The sequence below is a fragment of the Apostichopus japonicus genome, chromosome 21 (genome assembly GCF_037975245.1).
Source record: "Apostichopus japonicus isolate 1M-3 chromosome 21, ASM3797524v1, whole genome shotgun sequence".
NCBI classification, from domain to species: domain Eukaryota; kingdom Metazoa; phylum Echinodermata; class Holothuroidea; order Aspidochirotida; family Stichopodidae; genus Apostichopus; species Apostichopus japonicus.
This window is the reverse complement of record NC_092581.1, coordinates 19,398,154-19,414,250: the sequence shown is the minus strand read 5'-3', so window position 1 is coordinate 19,414,250 and position 16,097 is coordinate 19,398,154. Positions and strand designations below refer to the sequence as shown.

Here is a 16,097-nt window from a genome sequence, read left to right as displayed (position 1 = left end):
CCATGAGGTTCTTGCTACTTCCTGGCTAAAAGCTGGTGGGATTTTCTCGTTTGCCAGTAGAAAAGAATAGTCTCTGGCAAGTTTCGGCCAGTAGACATTAAGAACTTAAACACATGGTAAGGCGGTGAACAATCGTCAATCAAAGAATTAGCATGAAATCTGTACCTAACATAATCCCTGTACTTATACTGCTTATTATCATATATCATTGGGCCAGTAGGCCCTGTACAATACAGTAACTGATGGGTGCTGTAATTACAGGAAAATGCCAGTGAAAACTTGATTTTAGCCAGGATAATTTTTTAAGCACTGGCCTCTTTTAGCAAGTGTCTAAATTTTTAAAATTCTACGTTTGATTCTCTGCATGAAATTCAATGAAACTATCACTCCTTTTTTTTTTGCGTGACGCGACGAAGGTACCGATGTCGATCAACCATAAGGATGACCTCGGTTTGCTTGTGAGATTAAAAACAAAAAATGTGATTTATATCAATTTCAAACTTGTTATTTAGGTAATATATTTTTTTTTCCAGTTAACATCTGTTCAATTAAAGACAAAACTGAGATCAGCCATTAACTTTTGGAGAGAATTCAGACCTGAATTATGAATGAGTGACCTTGATGGTATAGATGTAAATTATTGACATCTGTCGGGGATTAGCATCAAGTATGAACATATTGTTCAACTTGATTGATAGTGTAGTACTACAACAGTACTGTTGTGTAGTATTGTAATAGTGCTCAATGTTTATAGCGTAGCTTTGTATGTAGTACAGCTTGGTTAGTCAGTGGTGTTGTATTTAGAACGTACAGTGCATATAACTGTGTTCGTCACAGGTAACTAGTATGTACAGCGTTCATGTACAAGGACTGTTGTAGTACTACTGTATAACTACAACAGTACTGTAGTCTAGTATTGTAATATCAATGTTTATATTGTAGCTTCATATGTAGTACAGCTTGGTTGTTCAGTGGTGTTGTATTTAGACCGTACAGTGTTCATACATATTACTGTGTTCGTCACAGGTAACGTGTATGTACAGCGTTCATGTACAAGGACTGTTGTACAGTTGTAGTACTACTGTGGAACTACAACAGTACTGTAGTCTAGTATTGTAATAGCAATGTTTATATTGTAGCTTCATATGTAGTACAGCTTGGTTGTTCAGTGGTGTTGTATTTAGACCGTACAGTGTTCATACATATTACTGTGTTCGTCACCTGTAACCTGTATGCACAGCGTTCATAGATATGTATAGGGGTTTGTTCAGTTCAGTATGTGTGATGTTAAAACCATACATTAGGTACAATGTTGAGTATTAGTCTACTGCTGTACTCCAATGTCCCTTTGGGAGTGGCACAAATGTTACACTCCAGTAGCTATGTAAGTGCTATGAGTACTTTCACACCCGATCCAGGTTTTAATAGTGGTTTCAAAACCACAAATAATTCCCTCGCTCTTCTATTTACATTCTCATTGGATTGTCTGCCCGGGCAATCAAACCGCAGTGCTGATGATCGACAAACAGAAAGTTACACAGAACACAGCAAGTCATGATCTTTCCACATACTATACATGTAATAGTTGTATGCACCCTTGTATCAGCTGGGCTCTGCTCGGTGGCAAGAAACAGGACATGAAGTTGTATGTCATTGTGATCTTGGGTCAACGTGATCCACCCAGCTTTCACTCTTGTTATGTTGATCTCAAGCTCAGGATCTGATCTCTCACAGTAAGAGGATTATGATTTTGAGTCAGATCCTGAGTGCAAGGGCTTGCATATGGTCAGGAAGTTGATCTTGAGTGGAGGATCAGATGAGATCTGTATCAGATCCCCTGCTTGGGATCTAGTGTGCAAGCACTTACATGTATATATGCATTATACTGTACCATGGAAGTATGACCATGGCGGGAGCATGCAACGAGGATCAGATCCCCTGCTTGGGATTTTGTGTTCAAGCACTTGCATGAATTATATTGTACCATGGAAGTATCACCATGGCTGTAGCATGCAAGGAGGATCAGATGAGATCTGTATCAGATCCCCTGCTTGGGATCTAGTTTGCAAGCACTTACATGCACATTATACTGTACCATGGAAGTATGACCATGGCTGTAGCATGCAACGAGGATCAGATCTGATCTGTATCATATCCCTGCTTGGGATCTAGTGTGCTAGAACTAACATGTATGCATTCTACTGTACCATGAAAGTATGACCATGGCTGTAGCATGCAAGGAGGATCAGATCTGATCTGTATCAGATCCCCTGCTTGGGATCTAGTGTGCAAGCACTCACATGTTCATGCATTATACTGTACCATGGAAGTACGACCATGGCTGTAGCATGCAAGGAAACTACTGTATGTAATGAATGACATGTAGCAATTTGCCTACTGTACATTTAGCCTATCCATGACAAAAACAATTAGTACTATGTGTCTGTAGGACGCCTGGGCCTAGTCGCATGTGTAGTGAAAGAGTGTGGGCCTAACGTTACAGTAGGTAAAGGTTAGGTTTATCATCTTCAGCCATTCTTATCTCCATCCTATGCTTTATCCTCATGTAATTGTAAATCGGGTACAATTAAAAAGTAACCAACTACAGTTCTGGGTTTGTTATTCTGTTTTTTGGTTTAAGAATGTAAATAATTGACCCATTTGGCTGCCAGATATCTTTGTTTTGCGCCGAGACTTTCATATAATGTTACAATCATTAATTGCAAATACATTAAAGCTTTTGAATAGAAGTCTTGTTTTTTCTCCCTCTTTTTTGCTGTTTTTGAATTTTTTAACCGAAGCAAAACATTGGTCGTGATAAATTACAGACAAGTATTCTGTTGGGAATAATAACTGCGCATTTGTGTTCTAGTTCCATTGATGCTATAGCTACCAGTGCCCAGTACTGTTGGCAGATGTCTCTTCATGCATCCTAAACAGACAAAGGTTTATTATCAAATTAAACTGTACGTGAAGCTCGTTGATGAAGAGATACTATGATGGTTGGCAAACCTGCCATAGACAGATTGTCGTATCGAGGAATACAAGGACACAAACCTGTCAAGTCATTATGCAGACCTTGCCTCTTGATTCACAAATCTGGCTAATAATATCTCTCAACTGCATTTCTGTGTATGAAAGGTGTGTGGAAATACCATAGAAGGGCGGGCGTCCAGTGAAGTTTTATTGTAAATTGTGTATGCAGTAGGTAGTAAGGAACGCTTCAAAGTTCCTAATTTACCGAACGTCTCAGATATCATTATTAATCATACCGAAAGGATATTGATATGCTGGCAATTACCTGTAGGCTTCAAGTGTCAATAATATTGAAGAGGAAACAGAAGGTGGCAAACATTAAATAGGTTTGACATCCTCAAAAATACTTTAGACAGTACATACAGTGGTCAAACGTTCGAACTGGACATCTGAGGCATATATATATTGAGAAGGGATTTTATATTGCATCCATGGACACAACCAACATATTTTTACGTGGTGCGGTGGGAGGGGGTGGGTGGTTTGGGGCAAGATATTATGTCTTTCAGGGGAGGGGTTCCCCTCTTGGAGAAACTGTTAAAATGGAGGGTGCTATTTTGAATTTTGTTTATTTTGCGATACGATACAGTACATACGTTGCAAGGTTTGATGTTAAAAATAGGCAACTGGTTTCAGGTTGGGTCTGCTTTGATATTGACTGTTTAAACAGGATTATGCAAGAAATAGAATATTCCCGCACCATGCACAGCTCTATATGCTCCATTACAGCTTCCATTATACACATGGGATCTGAATTTTCAGACGGGTTCAATCAAATGTTTGTTAGTGGTATGGAGCTGTTGTTTACAACATACTGTAAATCGTCATTAATGGGGAACGCAACAGATATTGTACATAGCAATAACGCAGTACCCTACCACATAATGGACTAGCTCTTCCTCTGCACTTTTCGAGCTCAACTGGAATTAACTGCTCATCTTATTTGGGTCAATTAATTTGTTCCTGCCAGTTTCTGTCTGGATTAACTCTTGATTATTCGGTCACGACTGTTTAGTCTAGTTAAGATAATTATTCATTTACAGTAGTTACCCGTTAAGCTTTGTAGTGCAGCTTCCTTCAGTATTAATTGCCGTATGTAGATTGCACTCGCATACATGTACTGCATAAATTATGAATCACTAATCTCTACAATATCATTTGCGGGAAACACCTCATGAGAGGATTTAGTATACCGTACAGACTGGAAAAGACGAACTGTGGATTGTGATGTGTGTACGATGATTTGCGATGTCTATAGACATCGTTGGCGACGATCAGATTCGACACAGTTCTGCCCAAATCCAACATCAATCCATTCCTTGTTCAGTGAACGGAGTCACACTCCCGGCCAGTGTTCTGAGTTGCTTTTTGTCCACCTTGAAACAGAAAGCAATGACTACAGGGGCTATTTACAGCATGTGCCTAGATTATGTACTGATATGTAATCAAAAGGCAAATATTTGTGCAGATCATCATACAGTAGGAACCATCCATCTGGTTAAACATGAGGCTGTATTTCTGTTTACATTCAAATTATATCTTAATGTCACAAATATACCGGCAGTAGCTGTTTCCTGTTTGTGATTGGTTCCTCATTACATACGACTGTGTATTTGCTTAACAGTTGTATATTCAACCATCCACAACCCTTCATTCGTCAGTGTTAATAGACTCATGTACTGTTGTAGACAGTTAGACACCTCATAGCTAGACCTGTTATATACTGTAATATTAAGGATTAATTGCAAAAATTAATAATTTAGAAATTTAGAAAATAGAGAGCAAAGGGTAGCTGACATCCTATGAATATATAGTGTAGTGCTTATGTCCATACAGTACTAAGTATGATTGCTACTTGTGGTTGCCTATTAAGCAAGGTACTTTAATAAGTCATGACCGAAATTCTCTGGGATTGATTGTTATCTGGTTTGATCTCTCTCCATCCTAGAGCTGTAGCTTTCAGATAAGTGTGAACATTAAGAAGAGACTTAATTTACTGTTCAATCCAGCAAGAGAAGTCCTTAACATTTGCCTGAGAAAGAAAATAGTATCCGGGTATATAGTTTAAAAAGTACAAATGAAAACACGTTTGACACATACTTTCATTTCTTAACAACAATATCCACATATATACTTTAATACATTTGAGAACAAGCCCAGCATCAGATTCTACTGTCACATTTCCAACCACAGATCAGTCCCTGTTATAATGACCCAGCAATGACCTGGGATGGAGGGAGGGTCAACCTCTGCATTGGGTGTTGAATTTATTCTGTAAACGCAGATTGACCACGGATCAGTGTAGAACTTTACTCCCAATGAGCACTGTAATTTCCCTATTTGACACAATAGTGTAGTTACCGTTATAGTTATCTTAAATGTCAGCGTTACACACCACACACCTAACGTGTTGCGTTTTTCCTCTGGGTAATGAAACATCAACTTCCCGTCCGTTGATCCCAAGCGCAGACTCTGATGCCAAACACAGGGTCTTACGTAAACACGCGGAGATTCAATATCAATCCATCTTGTTTTAATGCTGAACACCAATCGTAGGAGGGCTGATTGGTCACGTAAACGAAACCATGTGGTACCACGGTTTCGTACACCACAAATGTATGGTATTTTTTATCCTGCCATAATTTTGATGTTTGTCCAGATAGGGTTTGGTACAGCACAGCTGACATGTGGATGCCTTTAAAACTTGTTGCTGAACATATGCAAATTATATTTCACTGGTTTTCTTTCATCAATGATATTTTAAACTTCCTTCTCTTTCTCGTCATAGTTTTGATATTTGTCCATAAAGGGTTTTGGTACAGCACAGGTGACATGTGGATGCATTCAAGTATGGTAGCTTGTATGCTGAACATATGCAAATTATATTCCACTCGTTCATCCTGCAGATGTTTCTTTGATTCTTTCATTGATGATATTTTAAACTTCTTTGTTTTTCTCCCTTTCGTTATTGTTTACTCACAGATAGTGAATATTCAGCATCCCCTGTCAGTCCAGAAGATGGCCGTGACCGACTCCTCCATGAAAACACATTTACAATAGATCCAAAACCATCTTTAGATTCACCAAATTCTTGCCCAGAATCAGATACTCAACCATCATCAGGTAAACAAACTATTAGCCTAAGTAGCCTGGATATCGAAATGTTACATCTGCGGCGGCCCAAACTTGTACTAAAGTATGTGGTCTGTCAGGCCCCAAGAGTCTGCTGAAGGTCACAATCTATCTATTTTGGTTGTGTGCAGCTCATGTGACATTAGGAACTTCATGATTCTAGGCATGCAACCGTTAGTTAAAACCATTTGGTATTTAGCAAGGAACTTCAAGCTTGTAGGCATGCAACCATTAAACCTTTTGGTATTTACTGTAGCAAGGAACTTAAAGCTTCTAGGCACCCAACCATTAGTTAAACCTTTTTACATTTAGCATGGAGCTTCAAGATTTTAGGCATGCAACCATTAGTTAAACCTTTTGGTATTTAGCAATGAACTGCAAGATTCTAGTCATGCAACCATTAGTTAGAACCTACAGTATTATATTTAACAAGGAACTTCAAGATCTAGGCATGCAACCATTAGTTAGGACTTTTTTATATTTAGCAAGGAACTTCAAGGTTTTAGTCATGCAACCATTAGTTAAACCTTTTGGTATTTAGCAAGGAACTTCAAGATTCTAGGCATGCAACCATTAGTTTAACCTTTTTACATTTAACATGGAACTACAAGATTTTAGGCATGCAACCATTAGTTAAATCTTTTGGTATTTAGCAAGGAACTTCAAGATTCTAGGCATGCAACCATTAGTTAAAACCTTTTGGTATTTATCAAGGAACTTCAAGATTTTAGGCATGCAAACATTAGTTAAACCTTTTTACATTTAGCATGGAACTTCAAGATTTTAGGCATGCAGCCATTAGTTATACCTTTTGGTATTTAGCAAGGAACTTCAAGATTTTAGGCATGCAACCATTAGTTAAACTTTATATTAAACAAGGAACTTCAAGATTCTAGGCATGCAACCATTAGTTAAACTTTATATTTAACAAGGAACTTCAAGATTCTAGGCATGCAACCATTAGTTAGAAGCTTTTGGTATTTAGCAAGGAACTTCAAGATTCTAGGCATGCAACCATTAGTTAGAAGCTTTTGGTATTTAGCAAGGAACTTCAAGATTCTACGCATGCAACCAATAGTTAGAACCTTTTTGTATTTTGCAGCCTCCTAAAAAGTCTAATCTTATCCTAATTGAGCTGTTTTGTTACTTTTTTCTGGTCGGATTTTGATGGCAATTCCAGAAACTGTGCGTCATCAGCATGATATTTTGTTTTTATTTTTTGTAACAAAGGTACATGCATAAATGCTTCCCGAATTTGTTGAGATTTTTAACCAAAAAAGAGCTATTAATAATACTTCAAATGACATGGCCACTGGAACGTAAATTGCTAGTACTGTGTATGCCTAGAAGATGTTGTAATTAATAATGCAGTATAACATATTATTTTATCTTTGAACTTCTCTTACCAGGGTTCTGCACATGCAGGAATTGTACACAGTATATATAGAGTCTGTATTTCTAGATCTTCGAGCAATTCTCCAATGGTGTGTAAATTATGTGAATTAGAGACTACACATGATCTTTGCGTGGTACGTTGTTTCTCTGGCAAGGATAGTTTATACAGTAGAAGATTTCAGGGTATATTCAGTTTATGTCCATGCAGTAGGTTCGTATTTATTAGTATTCTGAGATGTCAGCTATACAGCGGTGTATGAGTCATCTGTTTCAAATGTCTAGGTTTGTTCCAGCTGCTTTTAGCGTGTTTAAGCGTACAGACATTGGTTAGTAAATGTATCACTGTACTGTACGTGTACGTACCACCGTACATATATATGCAGTAGGATGGATTAATGTAGTGTTAACAATTTGCATTGCTATATTCACGTAGATACAGCAGTAATTAAATATAAAGTAGACACTATGGTTGCTATATAAATACATACAACCATATGCAGCAGAGGTACCGGTAATAATGTAGTGTTAACATTTTGCATAGCGATTTTCACATAGATACAGCAGTTACTAAATATTGAAGACACTATGGTTGCTATATAAATTCATACCACGGTACATATATATGCAGTAGTGGCACCGGTAATAATGTAGTGTTAACATTTTGCATAGCGATTTTCACATAGATACAGCAGTTACTAAATATTGAAGACACTATGGTTGCTATATAAATACATACCACGGTACATATATATGCAGTAGTGGCACCGTAAATAATGTAGTGTTAACATTTTGCATAGCGATTTTCACATACAGTAGATACAGCAGTTATAAACTATTGAAGACACTATGGTTGCTATATAAATACATACCACCATACATATCCATAGATGCAATAGAGGCACCGTGAATAATGTAGTGTTAACATTTTGCATAGCGATTTTCACATACAGTAGATACAGCAGTTATAAACTATTGAAGACACTATGGTTGCTATATAAATACATACCACCATACATATCCATAGATGCAATAGAGGCACCGTGAATAATGTAGTGTTAACATTTTGTATAGCGATTTTCACATAGATACAGCAGTTATAAACTATTGAAGACACTATGGTTGCTATATAAATACATACCACCATACATATCCATAGATGCAATAGAGGCACCGTGAGTAATGTAGTGTTAACATTTTGTATAGCGATTTTCACATAGATACAGCAGTTATTAAATATTGAAGACACTATGGTTGCTATATAAATACATACCACCATACATATCCATAGATGCAATAGTGGCACCGTGAATAATGTAGTGTTAACATTTTGTATAGCGATTTTCACATAGATACAGCAGTTATTAAATATTGAAGACACTATGGTTGCTATATAAATACATACCACCATACATATCCATAGATGCAATAGAGGCACCGTGAGTAATGTAGTGTTAACATTTTGCATAGCGATTTTCACATAGATACAGCAGTTATTAAAGACACTGTGGTATTGTACTGTAGGTACAAAAGCTGCTATACATTGGTTTGGATTTATTGAACAATTTGGTCACACTTGGATAGCAATTTGTGGAGGCCATACTGGGTGAATCATTCCCCGGATTTACTGTAGTAACACCCAGTATGAAAGATCACTTGACTGTGTGTGTGTGTGTGTTCAGCAATGAACCTGCAAAATTTATTATTTAATCTTTTGATAGAAGGTCAAGTGTATAGAATTAGCTTTTGTTAGAGAAATGTTTTCCAAGGGCAAAATTGAATAAAATTCTCTTCAGGATATTTACGAAAGGAAATTAAAAAATTAAAAGTTAAATATGTTGTGTTGATGTGTTCAAGGTTGATTGATGACTTTGCAAATTATTTCTTTATATTCAAGAAGAAAAACACACATCCTCCAATAGCCACAGACGTGATTCATGTACACACAAATAAATATTAAAATATCAAAGTTAAGTGAAATTATAAGAGCAGGAATACTGATATCTTATTGATGAGGGTGTGGTTCAATTATGACAGACACCAAAGAAAAGTTATTCTTTCGGGCGCCTGAACATTGTTAATCGTTAATACCTTTCTAGTACGTTAAGCTAACGTTATTTTTCCTTGGAATTCATCGTGGATATATTATTTACAAAAACATGCTATTTCACAGTGTAATGAAGTGGTTTCTATAATTAATCAGACCAATTAAATATCCATGACAGGTTCTCGGTAATTAGTGTGTGGAAAATTGCTTTAAAAGCAAATTAAGTGCCCACTATCGCAATGAATTCACCCGAGCTGGGAACTTAGAAATTTTATGTGACGAGATTCGCTTCAGAGCTGTTACTCTTCAACCATGGTAGTGCTGCAGTAGTAGACATGGGAACTGCAGAATAGTCAACATAACACACATTCCAAGGACATGATTTTCCTGCAGGGTGAAATTTGATAACCTTCTGTGAATCACACACACAGGCATCCAAACACAAACACACACAGGCTCAAAACATTGAACTTGATCAAGTCATTTCAGTCTATATAGTGATGTATGTAGGACTGCATGCATATTGAACATTTCAACAGACATCTTCTGTCAAGGTGTGTCTCCCACGGCAACAGCACAATTTGTGCAGTGTATATATGTCTGTGTGTACTCATATGATGTTTTCAGTACTTTTAATCTGAAAGGGTTGTTTGTGATCATTGTGGATGGCAGAGCTAACTGTATTGCAACTGTATACAAATGTGCGGTAGGTGAAAAATGATAGTATGGCTGTACGGTGCTGACATTGGTGTATGAAACTTATGGCAACAACAACCTACATGTACAATACTGTATCATGATGGTACCACTGTAAAGGAATATATATCAACCATCAGAAAATCATGATTGCCGGATTTTCAGTGATGGTTGCAGAAATGTCGGTTCAAATCTTTTGGTTAAAATGAAGTGAATATTACAGTTGTTTCTATGACTTTCTTGTATTTTAAATTTTTAATATGATTATTTTTGTTTTGTGAATATATGAGTGAATTTCATAGTCCCTCTTACTTTCATGTTTACTTTTTTAGCCATAGTTGGTTAAATAATCAAATTTCAAATTTATTTTCCTCAAGGTAGTGTTAATGCATTTTGAATTAATGATTTAGCTTTTCGATATTAACTTGGAAATATCAGTGTATGGATGATTGACTGGAACAATTTTTTGTTTAAATTTATAGATAAAGTTACTTGATATTTTGGAACATTTTAAATTTCAAGGAAATCTAAAGATTATATGTTCTTTAATTTATGTCATTATGACAAATTGATTAATATTATGAGGAATTATCAATTTGCAATGAAGTCCGAAAGCCAGAAGGATTAAGGGAGCCAAACATCTCAATTGTTACTTTCAAATATTTGTGATTATTTGAAGTGTATGTGACATTTGCCTGATCTGTAGAGTGGATTGAGATGGAGTTTTAAAGCACTTGGGAAACCAATTTGATTTAGAAATTATGAGAATTCAAGTCCTTTAGAGCACTTGAAAGGAGACACAAACCCAATCATCATTATTGGTCTATGTGATAGAGATAACTGTCATGAACAACAGCCCCCTCCCCACCCTCCCACCCCACTTCCATAGCCAAGAAGACACAAACCCACCTATCATTATTGAACTATGTGATAGAGGTAACTGTCATGAACAACTACCCTCCCCTCTTCCACCCTCCCCCCCCTCACCTCCACAGCCAAGGAGACACAAACCCAATGATCATCATTAGTATATGTGATGTATAGATGGTTTACTCTCATACACAACTTTCCCATACAGCTAAGGAAAATCTTATTCCATTTAAGAGATATCACAGATTAAAAATTCCCTCACACACAAAGGTGAAGACTTGAGCAAGTCTAAAAACTTACATAATCAAGTCATGAATATGCACTTCACTATATTTAATGTGTTTCTTTGATTTATTTAAATATTTTTTGTATGTAAGTGGAGATGTGTTTTTGCAAATACTCAGATCTAAAATATTGAAGATGTTTACACAGTCTAAAGATGGCGTTGGTTAAGCGTCAACACTGTCAAAATTCTACCCTTGAAAGTATGACAAGGATAAAGAGCAAGTAAAAGGGTTCAGATCGTAGCAACACTATGAAATCACTATGACATCACTATGACATCACAAATATCCAAAATGACACTCTTCCAGACAAGACTTAAGATGATAGTTGCATTTGTGTACCCTTTAATTCTTGGGCACAACAAGCATCAATTACTGTTTGATAACTCTGGTGCCAGTGTAATCAATATCTTGTGAATGAGACTAGTAAGCTTATTATTATTCATTCCGCTCACAGGTCTCAAGATGTTTTATGGCTCTACGAAAGAGCTACCTCTTAATGACGAATAGGAAGAAAAGAAAAAACACAAACTGTAGCAATACTTAGGTCACCTTAATGAATGAGAAATGAAAAAATTGAAAATTCAGTATCAACTTTATTAGTGAATAATCTTGGAAGCATTGTTATAAAACAGACATTATGAGATTTTTATATAGTAACACTGTCGTTTTTATGATCAACTTCCATGTTTTCATGGCTGTCTTGCAATTAAAAGATGAATATGGTGCTTGTACAGTATGTGTGCAATTGTATGCTACAGCATGTGTGTGTGAGTGTGTCTGCGATTGTATGGAACAGTACGTGTAGATACTATAAGAATGATAATTTATAGTCCATTTTACTATCCTTATGGCAGAATTTGTTTTTATAAAATCTGCAGAGGCACTGAGTGCTGTTGCAAACATCTACTGTACAGCCAGGGCCTAGAACTGTAGTATGGCAGTCAATAGTATAATGTTATGCTCTTATAGGTGCATGTACTTTAGGCAAGGAGTCTTGTGTTGCTAAGCAACAGCCAACTAATAGTTATACTGTATGCAACAGAAGGTACAGTTCTGTACATCTCTTTCATCAGCTGTTTTGATTCTTTGAAGGAAAACAGGAACTTTGGATTTAAAAATATTAGGAAACATTGACAAAATGTACCACTTAGCTCAAAAGTCTGGGTTCAGGTAGTTTCACCAGTGCTGTGGCAGACTATGGGATGGTGACATTAGTTGTTATAAAATGCACGTTATTAGTAATATTATTAATATAGGGGGTTAGTACTTCCGTGGAGCATGTCACATTATCCTGAATGGCTGGTACCTTTTGGCACATCTGCTCATTAACATACAGTAAGTGTTTGGGCTTCACTTGTCTATGAGTTTTGCCATGTGTAAAGGTCTCTTGCCATATTAACACATAGTCAAAATTAACTGATATTGAAATGTGCATTAGTGATTCATCATATTCAAATTCAGATATATTTATAAGATTTCTTGCGGCAAACACTTTTTAAGCAGCAGTGTACAGTTTGAGCAGTTGTCGTATGTACAGTACAGTATGTATGCCTGTCAATGACGTTTGTTTCTTTCTTTCGGATTATTCAGTCAGATTATTTAAAGGCATTGAATACTCGCCCCAAACAGCGTGACGCCATCTTTAAAAAGTTAACTTTTTCATTGCATGCAAGAGAAGTTTTCCTCTTGTTGCTACAAAATGCAGACAGTAATGAAACGTGATTCCTTGTTATCTTTTATCTAGACCTGAGATGTCCATCGCTGCTATGTACACTGTGTTGTGGGTATTGACCGTAGCTGTATGTATTGACTGTACACTAGTGTCTAATTACCGACGGTAGCAAGCTGTGTGTATTTTCTGGGATCGATGGTGGTGTCTAACACTTCTGTTACACCTGATTCGAAACTAGGTCAGATTACCAGCATTAGACGTTTGTTTTAGCGTGAGTCTTCACACCCTTTATGGATATTGTAGATCAGATCCATCAGATCATGTGTCACACTGTACTCTGACCTCAAGTGAGATATTTCATCTCAACAAACTGGTGATGCATTGAGCAGGTAATTAGACCAATCATTGTATAGATACAAAATACTGTATTTTTTTTAAAGTTTTAATGCAAGTTAGGCTGCTGTAGGCTTTTTTGTATGGATCTCCAGTATGCATGAATAAAGATTTATACTTAATTTTGAAGGAATGAAGGTGCAGGTTTATTGCAATCCTTATAATAGAGACTATAATAATAGTACCTATGTACACTGTATTATTCACTGGTTCATATTGGGATGGGTATGAGCTTTCCATGTTCCAACTGCAGAAGAGCTGTTTCAATCGTATTTATATTATGTATGCAGGAGAGGCCAACCTACTCTACAGTGTTATATGTACTGTGCGCCTTCAAATGATGAATGTATTTGCAAGTCATGTGACAGTACAGTGCTTGGCAAAATAAAGTCTTATGCAGCACTTGCCAGTGATCTATCTAGTGGTAGAAGATATATTACACAATGTCTGTGAATCATTTGTCCCAATTTCAACTCTGCTTTCAGTTAATCCATTTATGAGAATGTAAAAGTATTTTAATGGAACTAGCTGTTAAATTTAATATGTTCTGTGTATTGTCACATTTAAATCTGTGTAACTAACATTGAGGGATCTTCTTTTTTCCCAGAAGAAACTTGTTGCTCAATTTGTTCTGGTCAAAACTGAAAGCTTGTCTGTTTTATGCATATTCAGTAGATGTACAGAAGGTCTATTTAAATATTCATATGAGCTCCTATGGCACAATAAGCGCCTCAGAATACAGCTGCAGATGGCTATGTCCTTTCATACACCGTAGTCTTTGTAATGGTACTAGCAGATTTGTATGTTTCGTATTTCTAAGACGAGGAATAATTCATAGTTTTGCTTTTGTTTGCCTTCTGTACTACCAAACTTTTTACAGCCAACAGATGTAGACACTCCATACAGTAACAGGTAATTAATACGTTTGAAAGAATCCTTTTCTTTAAAGGAAATGCTGACTTTTGTTAAAGCTCATAATACTGTAGCATAAGTTTATAATGGTGTGTCATTGACATATTGTTATAGAACTATAATATCAATTCTTCAGTACTTTGTCTACCCATATGCGAAAATGGTCTTTGTTAACGTTTTGTATCATGCAAGGTTATTGGAAACAAAAATAAAAGACTCTTTTTAGTGCAGGATTTAATGATACAGCAACTGTTAATTTATTATAAACTTGATTCACTTACTAAAGTAAAGTAAAATGTTGTTTTGGGTCATAGCTGTCGGTTTTGTGATTTATGAAGGTACTAATTCTTTAAAATTGTCTCACAGAGTCACTCACTATGCATTATTGAGAATACTGTGTATGAACTTCAGTATTAAGATTAGGCACTGTTGGGTTTTCATCTAGCATATTGTGTAATAAATCTGTAGAACCCAGGTCCTTATTTGATCTGATCAAGGATGTAATCTTTATCAACATCAAAGGCCATTTTTCCTGTCCTATATTGGAGTTTGATTTTCATAGGTCTATACCAACAGTAGCCAGATACATGCATCATACATGTATGTTGTACACTTTTAATACTTTTCATTATTTTCTAGTCTAGAAGAGGCAACAGATAAAATATTCTCTTGTTTTTTAAGGCTATTGCAAGGACTTGTCAGACATTGTTACATACTCTAGGTAGACCAGTGTACACTTACAGACTTAAGAAAGGACTAAGAAATGCAGCACCTAAAATTAATATCTATACTCAGGATTTATTTTTACTTAGTATCGAAACATGTAGAGTAGACATGTTATGAAATTTAAGAAATAAATGCATTGCCTTTAGAATGTATGGATCTTAATTGTTTTTCTCGAATGTATCTTGTAGGATGCATAATAAGACAAACTTATCAGTCTTATTTGATGTACGGTAATAGTTTTAGGTTCCCAGATAGTATTGGTCTAAAAGTTTACAATGCTAAAGAAAATATGTTTAAAGAAATTTTCAAACAGATCTTCCTGTATTTTCTGACAGCAAAAGTTATTCTTGTAGACATTGAGGACTTTTAGATTAAACTGTATGTTTTTGCAGTTTAGGAATACCACCCTTCATCTTTAAGGGTTGTGCTCTATTATTCCAAACTCATCAAAGAAGTCCATCCTTGTACAGTATGCCAAGTCACAATTTTCAAATATTCAGTTGACACTCTCGCTCTAAATATTTAACCACATCTTGATATGTATGGAGCTCAATTTTAGAACTTGGTGTTATATTTTGACATTATTCTCTCCTCATTTGTACCACCTTGACTTTTAGAGATCCGACTCTCTGTTTATACTCTCACCTTTCGTACAATACCGAGATGTTTCATGTTTTGAATTGTTTGACATTGAATGCATCGCATCGATCCGTCCGTCTGTTCTGTGCATCCACACACAGCATGAGATGGAACGTTAACATTCACATGATGAAACGTCTCAAAGTTAGATTCGTCTAATCAATCTTATTACACATGAAAATAGATCCACACAATGTTGGAATGTTTCCAAGCCGCCGCGGCCGTCGTCGTACGGGCGAGACAAAAGACTAGAAAATGGAAATCGTCAGTCGCAATGCGAGTCTGAATGATAGCA

General features: G+C 36.2%; 1 protein-coding gene across 6 annotated transcripts in view; it reads left to right on the top strand.

Annotated features, from left to right (window-relative positions):
- The window catches only part of LOC139962401 (uncharacterized), a 71,170-nt gene that overhangs the window by 21,534 nt on the left and 33,539 nt on the right, over nt 1-16,097 (top strand). For all 6 annotated transcript variants that reach the window (XM_071962312.1, XM_071962316.1, XM_071962315.1 and 3 more), the window contains exon 2: nt 6,019-6,159. In XM_071962312.1, the coding sequence (XP_071818413.1) occupies nt 6,019-6,159 (141 nt within the window). The remainder of the gene's footprint in view (nt 1-6,018; nt 6,160-16,097) is intronic.